The following is a 20,901-nucleotide window of genomic DNA, read 5'->3' as shown; positions in this document are numbered from 1 at the left end:
AATTTTTGCTGTGTGCGTTGGAATCATATTCAGTCTTTCTGTAATATTTGTGATAATAACGGGACCTAGGTTAGCATGTAATAGTCCCCTTATGAACCCTTGGCTAAATATTTTTCTTAGAATTATTTAGGACTGTTAAACTGATTGAATTACTTCTGTGTCAGAGATTTTAAGGTGACACATGGCTTTGCAGTGTGGGTGCCGTTCCTTGCATTATTTACTACCTGTCTTCATGCAAGGAGTTTGATCGTCGACACATGGTCTTTGGTTGGAACAGTAGTGAGAACTATTCCAAAATGGTCTGTTTCACTGAATGTTAAAAAATTTGTTGCAGTCCTGAGCTGAGAACGTGTAAAAGGCACACTTGGTTTTGAGAGAAGAACCAGCTCTCTTCTGGTCCTTCCTCCATCTGGATCAAGAGCCTTGCTGGCTTTCAGAGAACAAAGTTCATGTCCCTGTGACCAAATACTTGCTTATCATTCTGTGCAGCTTTAACAGGCTTGAAGAAGGGAAAAATATTTTTCTGTTAGTTCTGTAACTGGGAGTTTCATTAACTTGAGAAAGCATTTAATGAATGGTTGTTTTTGTCAGATTGTAGCTCTCAATAAAACAAAAGAAAGAATGCGACCTTATCAAGGCAACCAGGAAGATGAGGATCCAGATATTAAAAAAATTAAAAAGGTAAACATGCTGTCCTCTGTGCCTAAGAGGAGAGGGGTGGAATCGGGGATGTACTTCTGTATTTTACTCTGTGTAGTTTTGTCTTCATTTATTTTTGTTAACTACACTCAAATAGCAAAATTCCTTTTGCCCCCTACTTAAACCTCTTAAATTATATAAGCTTCATATGTTTTGGTGCCACATTGATCCCAAGGTGTATTTGTTACTTAAATATTCATTTTTACTTGCAAGGTATATGTTCAGTTTCTCAAAGGAGCTTGCACATTACATTCAACTGCTTGTAAAGATTGTAATTAAGTTGTGGGCTATGTATTGTGGGAGTCAAGGGTGTAGTGACTTTATACTCCTTTCTTATAAAAATGCTTATAAAGATATAAGAGAGTGATTTATATTCTGTCACTGCAGCTGGAACACAAATACTGAAAATGCGGAGAGCAGTCTTGGTTTCGTTGTCAGCTGGTCTGTTTAGTGGTGATTTTTCCAGGATACTGTGGCCAGTGTTTTTAATAACAGGGACAGAATTGTCCCAGTCTGTATGGCATTTACATATGCAGCTTTTGGTATTATGGCTTAAGTCTGGATATAACCAGCCTCTGGAACTGTGCCCATCGCTGACTCGCACAAATCCTAATGCACGAGCATGAATGGAATTCATGCTTGAAGATGTTCCATATGTGTCACGTATTCTCACAGTGTTGAGTCTCTTTAATTGCATAATATCCGTTATGGTATGCGGACTTCATTTCTGACGCTTTCTGGGGCACGCAGTCTGAGTCAGGGTTAGTACTGAGCCGGTACCCGTGTGTGAATTTTCCTTTTCATGTAGATTATACATTGTAATAGAAATGCAAATGTGTCTGTTAGTAGAAGGAGAGCTTTTATTCTGTGTATAATTCAGTGCATTCTATGTTCTGACTGTTTTGACAAATGGGCCCTTTTTTAAAAGTTGTTTATTCCAAGTAAAGTGCTACTGGTGAGATGTTGCATTTCTCTTTCAAGATGAATGATCTTCACATCAAGATCAGGGTAAAGACATACTGAAATTTTCTGTGACCAGACCTTTTCTGTATTCTTTACTCCACTTGTAACTTCAGTGGATATTCCACTTAAGTAGACTTTTCCATGGCATAGTGATACTTTTTAAGAATGCCAAAAATCTTCCTTTTCTGGATAATAGTCTTGCTGGCCGAGATGTCTGATACTAAGCAGCATATTGATACTTAGCTTTAAATACACATGCTAAGTGGAGTCTATTCAGAACAGAAAGCAAGCTGAGTTTAACAGCTGTTTTAGAATTATGTCAATAATGATATCGAGTCTGTCTTGAAATGTATTATGTGGAAGTGTTGCACAATACTTGGGGGTATAATAGAAGTGTGTAAGGAGAGGTAGAAGGAGTTTAAAAAGCTGCACAGTGCATAGCACAGTTGTGCTGATAGAGTGTATACAAAGGTACAACATTTGAGCTTGCGGCAAAAGGTACCTTGATGTGTATGTGATATCTTTGGAGTCTCTTTCCTGGCAACATGTACGACCAGGTGATTGTGGGAATTTCATTAACAAACAGAGATATAAAAAAATGTAATTCAGGATCACTTGTAGATCAATAAGGGCAACAGACTTTTTTTTTTAAACAGTGATGTTTCATGTAGAGGGTTATTTCTACAATGAAGAGCTTATGATAAGTCATGTAATGTTTTTTCTCATTTTTCTTTTCTGCTTGGTCCATTTCTAGGTCCAGAGCTTTATGCGGGGCTGGTTATGTAGAAGAAAATGGAAAACTATTGTCCAAGATTATATTTGTTCTCCCCACGCAGAAAGCATGAGAAAAAGGAATCAGATAGTTTTTAACATGGTGGAGGCTGAATCTGAGTATGTGCATCAACTTTATGTTCTTGTGAACTGTTTTCTGCGGCCCTTAAGGATGGCTGCAAGTTCAAAGAAGCCACCTATCAGCCACGATGATGTTAGTAGCATTTTCCTCAACAGGTATGGGGGTTTTTTGTTTGCTTTTTGGGGGTTTCTCTGACCACTTCTTCCCATTCTTCTTCAGTTTACACTAGTGAGGTCTGGCACTTGGGTTTTTTTGCTCTGATGTAGGTAATGTCACTGAGGTAGACCATGTTTCTAAGGGTAAAAGGCAGGGTGCTGTCAGTGATGCTGTTTGAAACCAGCTAGACCTCTTTGCCTCCTTACATTCTATTTCTTCCTCTGCTAGAGGAAGAAAAGGACAAATCATGCCTGTTGGGGCAGTTCTTAGAATCTTCTGTCACCTTTCCTGTTTCTTTTTCTCCTAAGAGAGCAAAATTGGACTGAGTGGCCTCGTATGATCAACATAAGACCCTGAGGATGAGTACATCAAGTCTTCTGTTTTCTGTTGTCCTGCCTAAGGAGCCTCCTTCCCTCTCACTTGTCTTTTCATATCCTACAGAAAAAGAATTTTTCTTTACGTTAAGCATCAAAGTACTATTGTAATAAGTATGTACAACTAAGCCAGCAGGGATCTAACATTTGATACAGGATTGGGATTGCATCCAAGTCTGCCCCAGCCTTCGAAGAAATAGAACATGTTCCTTAGTTGTGAGACAGGTTTCCCATTCATAGCCTATTCATGATCGCTGTACTCTTTATGGTGTCTCTTACAACTGGGATGTCACATACTTCTGTTGACCTCATATGCTAAAATATAATATGAAGGTTCGTGTTACAGAGATACTGTAACCGTCAGATCTTAAACAGCAGCAAATGAGAGTGTAATTGACTACCCCTGGCTGGAGATTTCTGCATCTTACTGGTCCTCTTAAACTACTGAATGCATTGTCAAGGATATTCTTGGAAAACCTATTCATTAAACTGTGTGGAACACATTATTTAATAGAAGCATTTGTTTAAAAGAACTACACCAAATACTAGATAATTTTTAGACATACTACACTAAGACTTTTAAACAATGCAATAGAAGGAAGTACTTACTTCCATATTAATAACAACTATCTTCTGTTTTTTCTAGCAAAGTGTAAAATGTACTACTAACCAGGAAGAGGTGTTTCTCTGTGAATTATGAATCAGAAAATAAAACCTGAATTGTCTTTTTGTCTGTTTAAATACTTGTTTTTCAGTGAAACAATCATGTTTCTTCATGAGATATTTCACCAAGGCTTAAAAGCAAGAATAGCTAACTGGCCTACCTTAATCCTAGGTAAGTCATTATATTTTCTCTAGGGGTACAATTTCTGTGTTTATTTTTGAAATTAGTAGTAAGGTCTTTTTTTTTTTTTTTTTTTTTTCTTGTAAAGACAGGACTTTTTTGAAGTCCTTTATGATGTGTGTCCAGAACTAACACCAGAATATCAGGTGTAGTGAGAGGCCCGCATGGGCAGTAGTGACTGTCTTCCAGTCCATATATGAGAATGTCTCTGCCCTAAGCATTGATTAGACATGGGCCCCTGAATTTTCAGTAATATTGCCCGATTATTAGCTAATCGGAACAACCATGTTTTGGCAGGTGAAAGAGCTGAGTTTAATGTTTCTAAAACCTCAGTATGTTTGAAACAGAAATGATTATAGTAATTCACTCCCATAGAACATAGTAGTTTCTTTGAAAACTTGTTTCAAGAGATGGGTAGCTGGAAAAAAAAAAGCATTTCTTGACTTTTTCTAGCTGACTTATTTGACATTCTGCTGCCAATGCTGAACATATATCAAGAATTTGTTCGGAATCATCAATATAGTCTACAAGTACTGGCAAACTGTAAACAAAACAGAGATTTTGACAAACTCTTGAAGCAATATGAAGCCAACCCAGCATGTGAGGGGCGAATGCTGGAAACTTTCCTTACTTACCCCATGTTTCAGGTAGTCTCTGTATATTTTTTGTGACTATTTTTAATATTTGGTTGATTAATTTTGTATTAGTGACATTATGATTGGGTGAAGATTTTTCTTGCTTAACTAAAAATACTGTCATGCAAACTAATTTAGTTTTCATTTAATTATTATACTGCATTTCTGCCTGTTGAGATCTTTTCTTCAACTATACTGATTCATATCTGTTCACAATCTTATGTTTGTTGAAGGGGAATGTGGGATGAGGACTAGTGCCAAAAGAAAAAAAGCTAAGAAACAGTTGCTTGACTTCTGCCTGCTGCAGGATTGTGAAGCAGTCCAGAGAGGGATAATTTACCTGGCAAAGCAAGTTAAAGCAGCCACAAGCATTTTACTAGGAACGCATTTTTAAACTTTCCTCCCACTTTGTTCTCCAATGACTTGGTCTTTAGAAAATGAAAAATACATTGCAAAAGTTTTGAAAAATTTAATCTTCTGATATTTTGTCTTGATCTGCCTGGATTAATTATTTGTAGCTGTTTTAAGAGGTCTGTGAAACACTGGTCTGATTATTTTGTGTGTTTTAACCTAACATTTTACTCAACAAGAGAACTGTGAACACCCTCAGTCTGTTCAGTTACTGGCAAACCAAGTAGAGTCAAAAAAAAAAAAAAGGAATGTCAGTGACACTTGTAATAGTGCTAGTTGTTCACGTTAGCTTAAAGGGCCATTAGCACCTGACACAATACATTTTTTTAGCTTTGAGCTTGTATGTTGTAAAGTTTTAGGAATTTTAGAAGGGAGAGAGAGAGTCCTATTCATATGTGATGGAGGATGTAACTGCTGATGACTTGTCACTTTAGCATAGTAAGAACTCGCAAAAATCACAAATACTCCAGCCTAATAGTTTGGATCGTTTTTTGGCTGATGACTTGTGACTTCAACATAGTAAGAACTTGTGTCTCCTTCTCCTGAATAATTTTTATTCTGTAAAGAGAAGTTGTACTGCAGGATCACTTCGTTCTGATTAAAAGCCCTGAAACGGCTTTAAGTAATAATAAATGGATCAGGGTCCTTGTGCTTACCTGTGGCCTTGAATAGTCAAATACTGCATATTCTTCGGTGTCCATTAGTGCAAAGTTAATTTATTTTATCTAAATGCAAAAAGGTCAGCTGGCATTTTCAAAGTCACAAGAAATTTAGATGCACACATGCTATTAGAATTGAGGAAAGGTATGTGTAGATCTCCCAGGGCCTTTTCTTTATTGTTACTTGGATAGCAGAACAAAAGAATGAAATTTAATGTCATGTTTGTGGCTGCCTCTGATCTGATCTCTTCCTTAAAATGTAATAAATGGATCTTGGGCTTCCTCCAACTGAAAATGTACATATGCATATGCAATCTCTATCACCCAAAAGTTCAGTATTTTTGGCAGCAGTTATTTTTAGAATGTATGTATAATCATTTAGCTGTGGATATTCATTTAAAAACCAATATGTTTGCAAAACTTTTCTGACCAATGTAATGGTTAATATTTACCAAAAAGCTAGTTTGGGATTATTGCTTTAAGGATTTACTGAGTTTGTACCTGACTTGTTTTAAGATTCCTAGATATATTATAACACTTCATGAACTTCTGGCTCACACACCACATGAACATGTTGAGCGAAAAAGCCTTGAGTTTGCTAAATCTAAACTAGAAGAACTTTCAAGGTAAGATTTTTCTACTGTATAAACTTGATATCAAGTTTTTGAAATGAAAGATCTATTTTCTTTATTTTGGCATGCTTTTGTTATTTAAAAAAAAATCTTTTAAAGAAAATGATGAAAACCAAACCAAAACAAAGAGAATGAAAAAAATTGCAAATTCCCCAGCCTAATAGTTTGGCTCGTTTTTTTCGCTGATGTAATCTGCAAGTGTCTCCTTGTATTTTGGGTAGGAGAGAATGGGAGTTGCTGTAGGAACCACCTGCTCCTGAATTATGAGCAAAGCAATTTTCTTTACATAGAGAAACATGTATTTTTTTCACAACTTAAAGAAAAATGGCATTTCCGATACTCTGTGACAACAGGAATCAGTCAGGGTCTGGAAAAATACCGAGTTCTCAATCTGTGTTATAATTTACATCCGTTAATGAAGAAACTGATTTTCACACATGCTTCAAATAATGCCAGATAAACAAGAACTAGAGATATATTTTGAGAACTGGTGCTCCCTGTAGAAACGTGCAAAATGAAGCTCTCCCCAGAACTCTTAGGCCATTCTTAGATGTTCCCCTCTATCAGCCCAGTAAGAAATTTGGCTGTTATCTATGGGAAACACAGTTTCTGCTGTGAGCAAAGAAATGCTGCATGAACTCCAGGATATAAATGTGTAGTATCTGGAGTAGTCACCAAAGATGTGCTTTGAGAATGTTTACTTGAAAAAGAGGGAGTTGCTTTATGGCTTTTGTTAATTGCATGCTCTTGACTGCTCAGTTTTCTTTTTCTGTAAAGACAAAGTTGCTACCTTGTGTGAACTACCCCTTGCTTTGGAGCTTGTTATTTTTTCGTTTTTGTCCTGCTCTACCTTTAGCAGAGGCAGCTTTCTGAGTCAGGTGATGTTGTGCCATCTCTTCAAGCTCTAACTTCTTGAAGAGCTGGGCAGGCAATATCTTTTACAGAAGTGTCTGTGTTTGACTCCTGCAACGTTCATCAAGTTCTGCCCTGTTCTGAGGCCATCTGAAGCAGAAAGAAGTAATGTCTCATTTCCACTCAGGCAAAGCAGAAGATTTCTCAGGCCAGGGTTATGTGCATAGACAGATCAATCAGCTTAGACTTGACATGATCTCATAAGTCAGAGTTCATTGCTGATCCAACTAATTCATCACTGAATGTTCAGACTTAGAGGGTGAGACTGATTGATCCTTCTCTGCTGATAAGGCAGGAAGTGTAGACCATAAATATAAAACTTTGTGACTCATTTCCATCCCTTCAATGTAGTTCTGAGCGAGGAGGAACTTTCAGATAGTATAGTTTATCCCAGTTCAGGAAAATATTAATGCATCACAACACTGTATAAACTGCTGGGTTGGTTTCAGCCTTGAAAAAATCTGTAGTTCTCTGTGTAAGGGCGGGATGCCTATGAAAAAAAGTGGAAGAAAGTAAGCAGTGAGGCGTCAAGGCTGTGGTTGTTATAGGAAGCAAGGGGGAAGTAAATGGTACATTAAGATGTAAACTGAAGCAGAGCAGAGTGAGTACTTCAAGTCATGGGCAGGGATCTACGATGTGTTATAACTGTATGACAGAAAGCTAGGAAACACTTCCAGGTTTGTAGCAGACTAGGAAGTACTATTCTATCAGCTGTGAAGGGTTTTTAGCTTGACGGCATCTGTCAGATGTGTTTTGGAATAGTCCTAAATGGCAGTTCCACTGTTGAAAAAATGAAATGATTTCAAGAATGATTTGAAAGGCAGGGAGAAAAGGCAAGAAGATTGCTCTGGAGTGATCATGTACTGCATGAATATATCCGTTTTACTATCTTCTGTGTATACACTGTGTAAGTACAAGTGAAAACAGACACAACAGGTGCAAAATACATTTCAGGGAATTTAAAGTGCATTTTGTATTGCATCTAACAGGGTGATGCATGATGAAGTGAGTGACACGGAAAACATCCGGAAGAATCTAGCTATAGAAAGAACAATAGTAGAAGGCTGTGATATATTACTAGATACCAGCCAAACTTTTATACGCCAAGGTAAGACATTGTTCTTTAAAGCTTTCTATATAGTAATGAAAAAAAAGCATTAAAACCTGCAGGGTTCTTGGTGCCATCACACTGGGCACAGCTAACATCCTAAGACTGCTCATGGTCTGTGAAGGGCAAGTCACAAAATGCCCTAACAACAACGAATTCTGAGCTGTAGCTGAACCCCACTTCTGTGCTGTTTTCTTCAGAAACCACAAAAAACAGCAGCACGTGAATGGTAAAGCACCCGTGGGACGGTACTGTACATTATGCCTGGACTGTGATCTTCAAAGGGATGGTCATTACCTGCAGCTCCACAGAGAACATGGTTGCCTGGCCAGTTACCATGGCAGTCCGAGCTGATACCAGCATCTGGGCAAAAGTGCAGGGGAAACTTGAAGCTTTGTCAGTGGCAGAGTGACTGCTAGGAAAGAAAAGAGCTGTCAGTTGTTCCCATTTTTCTCGGTGCTTTGGAAACTGCTCAATTTGCTAGTGTGAGCATAGATACAATACCTGAACATACTCACTGTGCCTCTTGAGATGCACTTTTGGGCTTTAGCAGAAGTTTAGGATAGATACAAAAAGCACTTTTGCAAGAAGAAGTCATGAAGAAAAGGCATCCTGTTCTGCCAGGAATGTAGGACTACTTCTAATATAATAGTTAGCAAAACAAGAGAAGACCCATACTGTATTCATTTCTGTGTATTCTTGGTGGTTTTGGAAACTCTTTCTATTGAAGCTTAGTTATAGCAGAGGTGGAATTTGTTGTTAAGTTCCACAAAATTGTGATAAAATAACTTTTCCATTTAAAACAAGTGTCACTTTTTACCAGGAACTGCAAACTGGTTGCAGTTCTTATTTGGTGGGGTTTATTTTAAGGTTAAACCAGCAAATGTGAGAACTTCATAACTGGAGCTTATTTTTCTCCCATTTATTCAGTAATTTGCTTCAGGATCTTTTAAAACAAGTTGATGGGTTATATGCAGTAACTACAGATCTGCGGCACAGGGTTTTGACTGGGTAAAAGCTTCTTTGTGTCTGAAAAGCGTTAAACGTGTTTAGGAAAGGTTAGGCATGTAATGTAGGTGCATCCCTTCATGAGACCTCTTCTAGATAGCCTCAGCAAAATATTTGGTATTTAATAGACTCATATACACAGCTGATAATTAGTAGGCTTTGTACACATTATGAAATCCATTCTGTGGTTTTTCTGTAGTCATGTGGCCAAACTATGAAACTTTCTGTAATAACTTTCAAGACTGTTTGTACAACAGTCACTGTTAAATTGCTTGATTCTTCATTAAATATATGCATTTGTTATAACTGAGATATTTAAACAGTTATGAATGTGGCTTGGAGAAAAATATAAAGCTGTTGTGTTGCATCCACAGCCAAAAAATTATGTGATGATTTGTATCATGCAATTTAATCAAATTTTAGCGATTTTTTTCCAGAATGATTTAAATGTTTTGTATTTATATATTTGTTGGTTTTTTTTGTCTTAAGATTGGCTGGTATTATTTTGTTTGTGTACCCAGTGTTGCGTCAGTAAAAACTTAGTGTTTTTTCTGTGGGAATCAATCTGAAAAAGATTACTGATGGAGTGTTAGACGCAGGTCAAACCCATAGTTTAAGTAAATTAAATTCAGATTTATTTCTGGGCATACAGTCAAAGGACAGTGGACAAGACTGTATGTTACGGAAGTCCGTATCACACTTTATCTCTTGGAACATGCACTGCATGTGATTTTGTCTATGTGCAGAAATCTGAGTAGAGCTAATGAAGTAGTACAGAGCCCATTTTCCTTTCACATCTGACAGTCGGGTCACTTTGACACTGATGTCCCTCTCCTCTGATTTCAGTTAGGCTCGTATTCTTTGTGTTGATCAGTGTAGATGGGTGCAGGAAACCTCTTTTCAGCTTAGAAAAGGAGAGAGGTGCCCTTACCTTTGTTCCAGCTTTTTCTGTGAAGGTGAATTATATCTTTGCCATATGTTATCTACTTACTTTTCTGAGAAGAGACTGATTCTTTTGAGCTATGCGAGTTGAGACCGTAGGAACTATCTCTGGCAGTGCTTTGCAATGTAGGTTGTAGATTCCGCTTCAGGTTTCTTGAGGTCTGCTTTTCTCTGTCTCCTACTTACAGACTTAATTGTCAGGCACACTGTAAGTCATGGCAGACAGTGAAGGAACATTTTCTTTAAGAGTCTAAAGGAAACGTAGTGATTGTCAGTCTGCAATCCAGCATTGGCTAACACCCAGACAGCTGGGCATGTCAGGGCTCTTTAGATGCCTCTGAACAGTCACTCTGATGTTTCTGCCATCACCTGCTATGAATTTACCGCTACTAATAAATATATCACAGTTACAAGGTCATGGAGTAGTTGAAGTTGGAAGGGACTTCTGAAAATTATTCAGTCTAATCTCACCTGCTCGAAGCAGCATCAGCGGAGTGGGTTGCTCTATACCGTGTCCAGTCAGGTGTTCGTAGTTTTCAGGGGTGGAGACTCCACAGCCTCTCTGAATGAGGAACCTGTTCCAGTGTTTGACCATCCTTATGGTAAAATTAGAAGACCTCCACAATGGAGAAGGCCAAACTGAATTTATAAACTGGGCGGTTACATATAGGCTGATTTTTTTTCTTTTTTTAAAAGACAACCTTTCGTATTTCTTGGATTGAACAAAGGCTAATAGAATTATGATTCCGGCAGTATTAAAGTACTGAAAGTGCTTAGGTCTGTAGCTGGGTAAAAATTCCTGAGATTACACTGGTCATCCAAACTATACTATTAGCGAATGTTCTACAATTAACCTCACTTGCTCGTTGCAACTGTACATTGGCCAATTGTGACCATTTTTGTCCTGAAGAGGAAATCAGTAGTAGAATGCATGGTGGGCAAATGCCCTGTTTCAGTAATCAGAAAAGCTTGATGGGAATGCATGAGGTCCTTGTGTGACCTTACATCAGCAGCAAAAGGAAGGCTAGGGACAATGTGGGGCCGCTGCTGAATGAGGCGGGTGTCCTGGTGACGGAGGATGCGGAGAAGGCAGAGCTACTGCATGCCTTCTTTGCTTCAGTCTTTAGTGCTAAGACTGGCCCTCAGGAATCCCAGGCCCCGGAGGTAAGAGAAGAAGTCCACAGAGAGGATGACTTTCCCTTGGTCAAGGAGGACTGTGTGAGGGATCGTTTAAGCGATCTGTACATCCACAAATCCATGGGCCCTGATGGAATGCACCCACGAGTGCTGAGGGAGCTGGCGGATGTCATTGCTGAGCCACTCTCCATCATCTTTGAGAGGTCCTGGAGGACAGGAGAGGTGCCCGAGGACTGGAGAAAGGCCAATGTCACTCCAATCTTCAAAAAGGGCAAGAGGGAGGACCCAGGGAACTACAGGCCGGTCAGCCTCACCTCCATCCCGGGAAAGGTGATGGAGCATCTTACCCTGGAGGCCATCATCAAGCAAGTGGAAGAAAAGAAGGTTATCAGGAGTAGTCAGCATGGATTCACCAAGGGGAAATCATGCCTGACCAATCTGATAGCTTTCTACGATGACATGACTGGCTGGGTAGACGAAGGGAGAGCCGTGGATGTTGTCTACCTTGACTTCAGCAAGGCTTTTGACACGGTCTCCCATGATATCCTCCTAGGGAAGCTGAGGAAGTGTGGGCTGGATGAGTGGTTGGTGAAGTGGATAGAGAACTGGCTGAATGGCAGAACTCAGAGGGTTGTCATCAGCGGCGCTGAGTCTAGTTGGAGGCTAGTAACAAGTGGTGTCCCTCAGGGGTCAGTACTGGGCCCAGTCTTGTTTAACTTCTTCATCAACGACCTGGATGAAGAGTTAGAATGTACCCTCAGCAAGTTTGCTGACGACACCAAACTGGGAGGTGTGGTAGACACACCAGAAGTCTGTGCTGCCATTCAGCGTGACCTGGATAAGCTGGAAAGCTGGGCAGAGAGGAACCTGATGAGGTTCAACAAAGCCAAATGCAGGGTCCTGCACCTGGGGAGGAACAACCTCATGCACCAGTACAGGCTTGGGGTGGACCTGCTGGAGTGCAGCTCTGCGGAGAGTGACCTGGGTGTCCTGGTGGACGACAGGTTAACCATGAGCCAGCAGTGTGCCCTGGCTGCCAAGAAAGCCAATGGAATCCTGGGGTGCATCAAGAAGAGTGTGGCCAGCGGGACAAGGGAGGTTCTCCTCCCCCTCTACACTGCCCTGGTGAGGCCCCATCTGGAGTACTGTGTCCAGTTCTGGGCTCCCCAGTTCAAGACAGATGAAAAGCTACTGGAGAGAGTCCAGCGGAGGGCTACAAGGATGATGAGGGGACTGGAACATCTCCCCTACGAGGAGAGGTTGAGGGAGCTGGGCTTATTCAGCCTGAAGAAGAGAAGGCTGCGAGGGGACCTAATAAATGCTTACAAATATCTGAAGGGTGGGTGTCAGGAGGATGGGGCCAAGCTCTTTTCAGTGGTGCCCAGTGACAGGACAAGAGGCAATGGGCACAAACTGAAGCATAGGAAGTTCCGTCTGAACATGAGGAAGAACTTCTTCACTCTGAGGGTGACGGAGCACTGGAACAGGCTGCCCAGGGAGGTTGTGGAATCTCCTTCTCTGGAGATATTCAAGACCCGCCTGGACAAGGTCCTGTGCAGCCTGCTGTAGGTGACCCTGCTTCAGCAGGAGGGTTGGACTAGATGACCCACAGAGGTCCCTTGCAACCCCTACTATTCTGTGATTCTGTGATTCTGTGATGTCAGCCATGCAGCATGCATAGGAGATGTGGTTCTCTCTGTAAATATTGATCATCAAAGAGATATAATGTAGTCACTCTTTTCTGCATTTGAAAAACCTAGTTTATTTTGGTTTACCTTATTAAGTGATAACATTTCAGCTCTGTACAAGAACGCCATTCAACCTTAGCCCATTTTGATAGAATATGCTATTACTGAAAGCATTGTAATGAAAATAAAACCCCCAAAATCTACCTGTAAAGCTATAACTGTGAGCATATCATATTTATAGATACATTTATTCTAGGAAGCAAAACAGAAGTGAAACATACAGGTTGAGTATGGTTACCCTAAATGTGTAGAGGGAATTTCAGGAGAAAAACAACACTGAGAATTTTGTGATGGGCAGTTCCTTGCGAATTGTTTTGTACACACTCCTTGGCCTTGCAGTGGGAGCTTGGGGGGCAGTCGATGTAACATGTAAAAGTCACCATTCCAACACACAGGAATGATCTCCTTCCTGTCTTTCACAGTTGAGGCAAATAGGCTGTATTGTCCAGGGGAAATGTACAACAATCAATAAATATTTGTGGGTTTTTTTCAGACTTTAAGTGAACCTAAAAAATGTTACAGACCCTTGCAGATTTCTAGAATGCAACTTTACTCCACTGTTATGTTGCAGTGGCAGAAATCATGTTGTACACATTTAGTTTAAAAGTGAATTGGCTTTCAAAGAACACAGTTCTGTTGCAGATTTACTGGTGTATATTTTGCTATGCCAGACAGTATAATTTTGAATGTATGAATAACTTAAATATATAGAGGGAGCTAAGTGTAGAAAATGTAGATAAACAGTAACTTTCTCAGTTACCTTAATTTCTTTGTTTGTTAATTTTAGATTGTGCATGTGAACTTAGAATGAGATAATTTTATATTACAATGTAGAGTAAGAATTGCTAATCTAATATTTCATGGATAATTCTTTCAGGCTTACATTGTGTCAAGACGCTGCTGCTAGTTTGAGCTTTGATATAGCTATGCTAGTCCAATATTGTGTTGCCTCTGAAAGAGGCTGGCCAATATCCATCCGCTCATGCTTGTTCTGCTGCTGTTACATCCTTTGCATTATCACTGATGCTTTTTTGACCTTGCAGGGAGGCATATCAGGGAGCTAAGCCAGCTGCTGCTTTGTAGCATTAGTTTCCTGCTGGTTTAGCTCTATTAGCTACCTAATGTTGGAATAAGATGAGAGCCAGTGTAAGGGTGATGGTAAGGATAGATGTGTGGGAATGAGATTAGGAGGTCTCTTGGCTGCCCTGTCTGGTTGCAGCAAGTTGTATCATAAAATCTTCCCCTTCGAAATATACAGGAACTGCACTTCACCACCAAATTTAACTCCAGATCCAAATCTGGGAGTGACACACATGGTGATATCAATCTGGAGAAGCTGGACAGAGACTGGTTTTGAGGTAGGAAACACAAGACAAGCAAAGCTGTTCCCACTCTGGAGTTCTGCAGAGCACAATTTCAGACTTATGTAACTAGGTTCATTTTAGTTCAGAAGTGTTTTACTGGTAACACATTCTAGATGAGCTATGGAGCACTGAAAATTGTGCAGTATAAGATAAGAGGAAGAAATGCGTTTCATTTCCATCTCTCTTGTACACAGGCAGACATACATACCCAAACCCTCTTTCTTCAAAACCTGTGCTTTTCATCCGCTGTCTGTGGGTTGTAAGTAATGTATTTTTTGCAAGTCTAGCAGCTGTCAAAAGTGCGGTTTGCTATTCAGCTTCATTTTCTGATCAATGTGCTATTAGTGTGTTTGAATTGCATAAGAATTTGCCAAAGATCTAATCCTCCTGTGGACAAAAGTATTAGTCTAGACTGTACTTGGTCGAGTCTGCTTATCATAACAACCGAAGTGAACGTTTGCAAAAGAAGATGATTGACTAGTGCTTAAAACGGATGCTGAAGTATATTGATACTTGCTGGAATGAAAACTTGAGTTAGTTAATATCATAGTATTCAATACGTTAACACTTTGAATACTGCTTGCTAAATATTACTGTAGTACCGTAAATTTTGCATCTTATATTATCAGGTTCCCTTATTCAAGTCCCTTCAGTTGAGAGGGGTAAACTTAGTAAAGTTCGTCTGGGATCATTATCTTTGAAGAAAGAAGGAGAAAGGCAGTGCTTCTTATTTACAAAACATTTTTTAATTTGTACGAGAAGTTCAGGAGGAAAACTGCATCTTCTCAAGGTATAGACTTTAGATTATGACTCAATTTACAAAATGAAAACACAGCTTCAGTGAAATTTCAGTATTTTATTACTTTATGGCTTTAACCTGAGGTTTGCATGTGTTATAAACAGAAGTGAGGTGATGCACAGTACGTAAGTGCTTTATCTTCTTATTGCAAATAATAGAATTCAGCCAAAATTCTTACTAACTATAATTTTTTTTTCATTCTAGAACCATGTAATTCTGATGAGCTTGGGGTTAGAAACAAGACATCAGCATGTCTATTTGTATAAGCTGGCACTGAATTTAAATCAGTTTTCAATGCATAAATCAGCCAGTTACAAACCCATGGAATTACCAAAGAATATTTTCTAGACCTCTCATAAAATTAATTTAAGAATTCAATTCTGTTTTCCTGAACAGCGTATTCTCTTCAACTGAAAGCTGTTCTAAGAACACTCTATTTGTTGAGAATCAGGCTTTCATAGTGTTGGCTTGTGAATAAAGAGATGGTAATTTACAGAGTGGATTATGTTGAATAGAATTTCAATTTGACAGATAAATCTGAGAGGTTATTAAGACTGTTTGCATGCTTTCTCACTTTGCATCCCTTAAATAGTTCAGGTATTTTTCAAAGTAAATGGAGTATAACTGAATCTTTTAAAAAATCTTGTATGTATTTGATTTAAATTCAGGAGAATATTAAATTCTGGTTGCCTTTTTTGAAACTTGTGAGCAGGTCAGTATGTGAGATAAATTATAGTGTGGTAAAAAGGAAAGAAATTTTGTACATTTAAGTATATTACTGATTTGTTGGATTAAGAAAAATGTTATACTTAATCTGTCTGGGTTTAGTCCTTGAGGAAAAAACTGCGTCATGAATTTGGTGTATCTTCTTAAGAGGTCTGAGTAATGTGCAATCTTAGAGTAAGGTGTATCAATGTTTAAAAATAACTGTAATGACAAATGCTAACAAATGTCAAAATTTGTGAAAAATGTGCTTTGTTTTCATAGACAGGAGGTGTTCTGTCTTTAATAGAGTGCACACTGATCGAGGAGACAGACACGAACGATGATGATTGTAAGTCAAATTCATGTGTTTGTAGTAATTACAGTTTCTAGTTTCCTAAAATTGGTACCCTTTGTTTACTTTTCATAAGAGCAAATTGGTATGTTCTCCCTTCTCATGAAACCAGAGGAATACAGCATTAAATTGATTCAGTAGCATAGCTGTTTTAATAATGGGCATGCTGGCTTGGATAAGGGTTTGTTTTGTTATGTTTCGTCTTGCTGTTGACATCCCACATAGGATTTTCTAGTAGACTGGCTGAAGGAATGTAACAAACTATTTGCTGACTTTTGGATACAGCTTCACTAGGAGGATTTCTGAGACAAAAATATATGCTTTAAAAGAAGCAGCAGGTAATATGGTTTCTTAAATACGTGGGGGTTGAGTGAGTTGGCAGAATTAGTGGAAAGTTTTGGTCCTAAACTCCCTACCAATCTTAACTGCAAGCTTGTTCAAGTGAAATAACAAAACACATTCTGAAGCTGATTTTATTGTTACTCATTTTGGCTTCCATCGTGCAGTTTTAGGCAAGTTTTGCACTTGAATTGTGGAAGTTGTTTCATTAATTTCAGTGATACATCTGGTATGCTGAGAGTCTGTCGGCATAGAAGTGTTAGAAGGACTCCAGCCTTACTTGGTATCTTTAAAAGTAATGGATAGCAACTCCCACAATTGCATGTTTTCAACTTTTTTGTGTTTGGTGTATGTGAAAAACAAAATGAGTTTTGTATCCCCAATTGGATTTGCTCTTTGTCAGAGATGTTTTAAAGTAAGTTCCGTTTTGAACGAAGCCATTGCTTGCTTTCTCTTGTAGTCTGAAGTCTCACATTTTGTCTTTTTTTTCCCCTCTGGCTGTAAAGCTAAAGGTTCTGGACAGGTGTTTGGACATCTTGATTTCAAACTTGTAATTGAACCTACAGATGCTCCTCCGTTTACTGTTGTCCTTTTAGCCCCATCAAGACAGGAGAAGGCTGCATGGACAAGTGATATAAGTCAGGTAGCTTAATGCATTCTTTATCTTGTTTGTATTGAGACCTTAGTTTATTCTGTGTTTCTGAAAACTAATCCAAGACAGGGATGTTGTTTTCTCGGGGGCTGATTTGCTGTGTATATGAAAAACCCTTCAGCGTTACCTGTTTTCCTCAAAATTCTATCTTTGCATTTGAGTCATCAGTGAAGTGTGTTTCTCAATGAGAGAGATGGGATATAAAATACAAAATTGTCAGTTGACAAAGACAATACTAATGGTAGTCATTTTTATGTCTAAGGAGAGCCCATCCAGGTATATATTTTGATTTAAGAAGAAAGATAGTACTTGCCTGCACAAAACTTTCATGCAGATCAAAAACCACCTGAGTACTGAGAGTGAAAATGATACATTATCATATCCCATGCAGTGAGAAAATGAGACAAACTCCATTTTCCACCCAAAAAAATATTAACAAACCATTATAAATAATTATTAATCATTCTGACAGTGTGCAGGAACTGTCTTTATTGTGATTGTAGAAAAATGGTGTTATAAAATACTTCAGTGTCAGGGATAAAAATATTTTTTTTAGTGCTTTTGGCTAAAAACATAGTATACAAACTTTTATCAGAATCTGGGGAAAAAAGTTGAATGCACTCTGAAAAACCTGAACTCTCAACTAATCAGATCTGAATTAAGGCTACTGCTATTTTGTTTATGCATGCAACAAGAATAGAAGCATAGAATCGTAGAATGATCAAGGTTGAAAAAGACCTCTAAGAACATCAAGTCCAAAGAACTACATAGATCTCTCATAGTTCTGAACTTGAGTCCTATCCTCTTTTAATTTAAAGAGAAATAGTTGATTAGACAAGTATCAGTGTGGAATTTGATTAATTTCTAAAGATGCTACCATTGCTGGTGACATCTCCCAATGAATTATCATCATAATTAGTAGAAATTGCTTAAAAATAAGTATTCTTAGTTACTTTCTTCTGGACAAACTTTTTTAAAGGAACAAAAATATGAAGATAAAAATCTCAAAATATGGTATGCGCTGCCACTCAGTGCATGCAGATTTTACAGACACATCTGGTTGAAGAATTTTTTACAAAATGGATTTTCAGTGAATTATGTTGTTCCACTGACATGTAAAAATGTTAGAATTATTTCCTGGGAAGGAAATGTAGTTTAAGAACTGGCCTGGAACATGAGACACCCAGGAAGAAGTCCATTCTTAGCCTGAATAATACTAAAAATCTCAGTTTGAGGTGAAGTTAAGAGGGGGGCCAGCAAAACCACCACCACGGGCTTTCGGAGATCAGACTTTGTCCCGTTCAGGACGCTGGTTGAGAGGGTCCCCTGGGAGAGAGTCCTGAAGGGCAGAGGGGTCCAACAAGGCTGGACATTCTTCAAGGAGGAAGGCTTAAAGGCACAGGAGCAGGCTATGCCCATGTGCCGCAAGACAGAATCACAGAATCACACAGAATCACAGAATGTTCAGGGTTGGAAGGGACCTCTGTAGGTCATCTAGTCCAACCCTCCTGCTGAAGCAGGGTCACCTACAGTAGGCTGCACAGGACCTTGTCCAGGCGGGTCTTGAACATCTCCAGAGAAGGAGACTCCACAACCTCCCTGGGCAGCCTGTTCCAGTGCTCCGTCACCCTCAGAGTGAAGAAGTTCTTCCTCATGTTCAGACGGAACTTCCTATGCTTCAGTTTGTGCCCATTGCCCCTTGTCCTGTCGCTGGGCACTACTGAAAAGAGCTTGGCCCCATCCTCCTGAAAAGACGAACCAGCGGGGTTTACAAGTAGCAATCAAATCAGTTGACTTAGTGCTGATACTCCATCTGGAGAGCAAGAAAGTAGAAAATAACACAAGAAGCATGCCACCTGTCTTCTGCTGGAGAAAGCAAATTTGGGGTGAAAATTTGAATAATACATGAGAACTTCTAGACAATTGAGATCACTAGTCTCTTGAAAACCTGTGTTTCTGACTGAACCAGTTGACAGCAGAAACGTTACCATAAAAAATTACTGAATCATCTGCCCAGAAGCATTTTTCTGGGGTTTTAATTCTGGCTTCAGCCCTCAAGGAGAACACAGGAACTATGCTAACAAAAAGGGCATGTAAAAAGTATTTTTTTGGTAAATATGTGTTCTCCTATGTTGGCAGGTAAAAAAAAGTATACGTGTACTTGCTGTTGACTCACAGCCTTAGTCTTGGTGTCCAGAATTCTGCATCTTAATAAATTATATATGCATAAGACATGTAAGTCTCATTTGTCTTTATGTTCCTGGTGAGACTTCTTGAATTTATATTCCCTTCATGCAAACCATACACCTATGAAAAAATACATGGAATTTGTCAATGCTGCAGAAGTCTCCCCTCTTCTAGTTTGAGCTTGTTGTCCTTTAGCCCTAGATCCCTATTGCCATCATTCATTTGCTAGAATGATGGTACCTGTCAGGGAGGTGATAAATGCTAGGCCCATGAAGACTGAGGGTAACAGTGCTGAATTACCTCAGGCAGTTTTATGATTGATGCTAGGGGCTTCTTTGCAACATTTAAAATTCATGATGGGGGAAATTATGTGTTTTTCTCAGTGCTTTTAGATAATGATTTGATAATATCATACTGTGTTACAACTGCGCTTTTCAAATAGTCATAAATACCTGAATTTAAAAAACCATATAGCTACATAGATCATATTTTAAATGTATAGCTATGTAGGTATATTTTAAACCTGAAGAGGCTTCTGATTATCTTGTTTGGCCAGTCTAACATCAATCATTATTTTGCTATGAGATGTTCCAAAGCCAGCTGGCTGTTTTTATTCTTGAAGTCAAGGTAGATATGTGAGATAGTTTTGGAAACTCCTTTTTATTGACGTAAAGAAATAGTGGTTTTATATATATATGTGTCTGATACTTCACGAATAAAAGTGTAAAGTATTATAAAGACAAGAGTCCTGCAGTGTTAGGTAACAGGTACTTGTTGCAGACCCTATAAGCCTGATCCAATGGCAGATTCTGCTGACTTCCAAGAGCAAGAAGGCATGTGGTGCTGTGTTATCGTAACTACCTAGAAATACAAACCAGAAGATAATGGTGTACAAATGGTTTTGAGCTACCCCTGTGTGCTGGCAGTACTGAGCTGCTTTGAGGTCTGAAGAACAGCTTATGCACCGCTAGGTTGTAGACTTCTACTGGCCACAGGACAGACTGTGATTTCTAAAGGAGTATGTGCTGCGATCATGCGCCAGAACTGTCTTTCCGGCTTTTAATACCTATCCCAAAACATTTACACTACAGTGTAGAAGAAAGTCCTTGGACAGCATCTTCATAGCTATGTTTCACAGTAACAGCACCACTTGAATTTGTTTTTACAAGTGTGTTTCTAGAAACTGTTTATACTTCTCTGTGGTCTTTTTTCACAGTGTTAAGGGTATGGTATTAGTGTATCCATTTCTGTATAAAGTATTCTCACTTTCTTGCAATATTGATTTTTCAAGCTTGACACTCATTCAGGAAATGCTAGAGACATTTAATTTTCATAGAATCATAGAATTGTTAAGGTTGGAAAAGACTTCTAAGATCATCAAGTCCAATCGTCAACCCAGCATCACCATGCCTACTAAACCAT

General features: G+C 38.9%; 1 protein-coding gene across 5 annotated transcripts in view; it reads left to right on the top strand.

Moving 5' to 3' along the window:
- RASGRF2 (Ras protein specific guanine nucleotide releasing factor 2) overlaps positions 1–20,901 on the top strand; it is a 148,873-nt gene that overhangs the window by 62,972 nt on the left and 65,000 nt on the right. For all 5 annotated transcript variants that reach the window (XM_075411040.1, XM_075411039.1, XM_075411043.1 and 2 more), the window contains exons 4-12: positions 592–681; positions 2,417–2,670; positions 3,801–3,880; positions 4,343–4,536; positions 6,111–6,220; positions 8,128–8,246; positions 15,075–15,235; positions 16,232–16,298; positions 17,147–17,283. In XM_075411040.1, the coding sequence (XP_075267155.1) occupies positions 592–681; positions 2,417–2,670; positions 3,801–3,880; positions 4,343–4,536; positions 6,111–6,220; positions 8,128–8,246; positions 15,075–15,235; positions 16,232–16,298; positions 17,147–17,283 (1,212 nt within the window). The remainder of the gene's footprint in view (positions 1–591; positions 682–2,416; positions 2,671–3,800; positions 3,881–4,342; positions 4,537–6,110; positions 6,221–8,127; positions 8,247–15,074; positions 15,236–16,231; positions 16,299–17,146; positions 17,284–20,901) is intronic.

Source organism: Opisthocomus hoazin, chromosome Z (assembly GCF_030867145.1).
Source record: "Opisthocomus hoazin isolate bOpiHoa1 chromosome Z, bOpiHoa1.hap1, whole genome shotgun sequence".
Classification (NCBI taxonomy): Eukaryota; Metazoa; Chordata; class Aves; order Opisthocomiformes; family Opisthocomidae; genus Opisthocomus; species Opisthocomus hoazin.
This window is presented reverse-complemented; position numbering and strand designations above follow the sequence as displayed.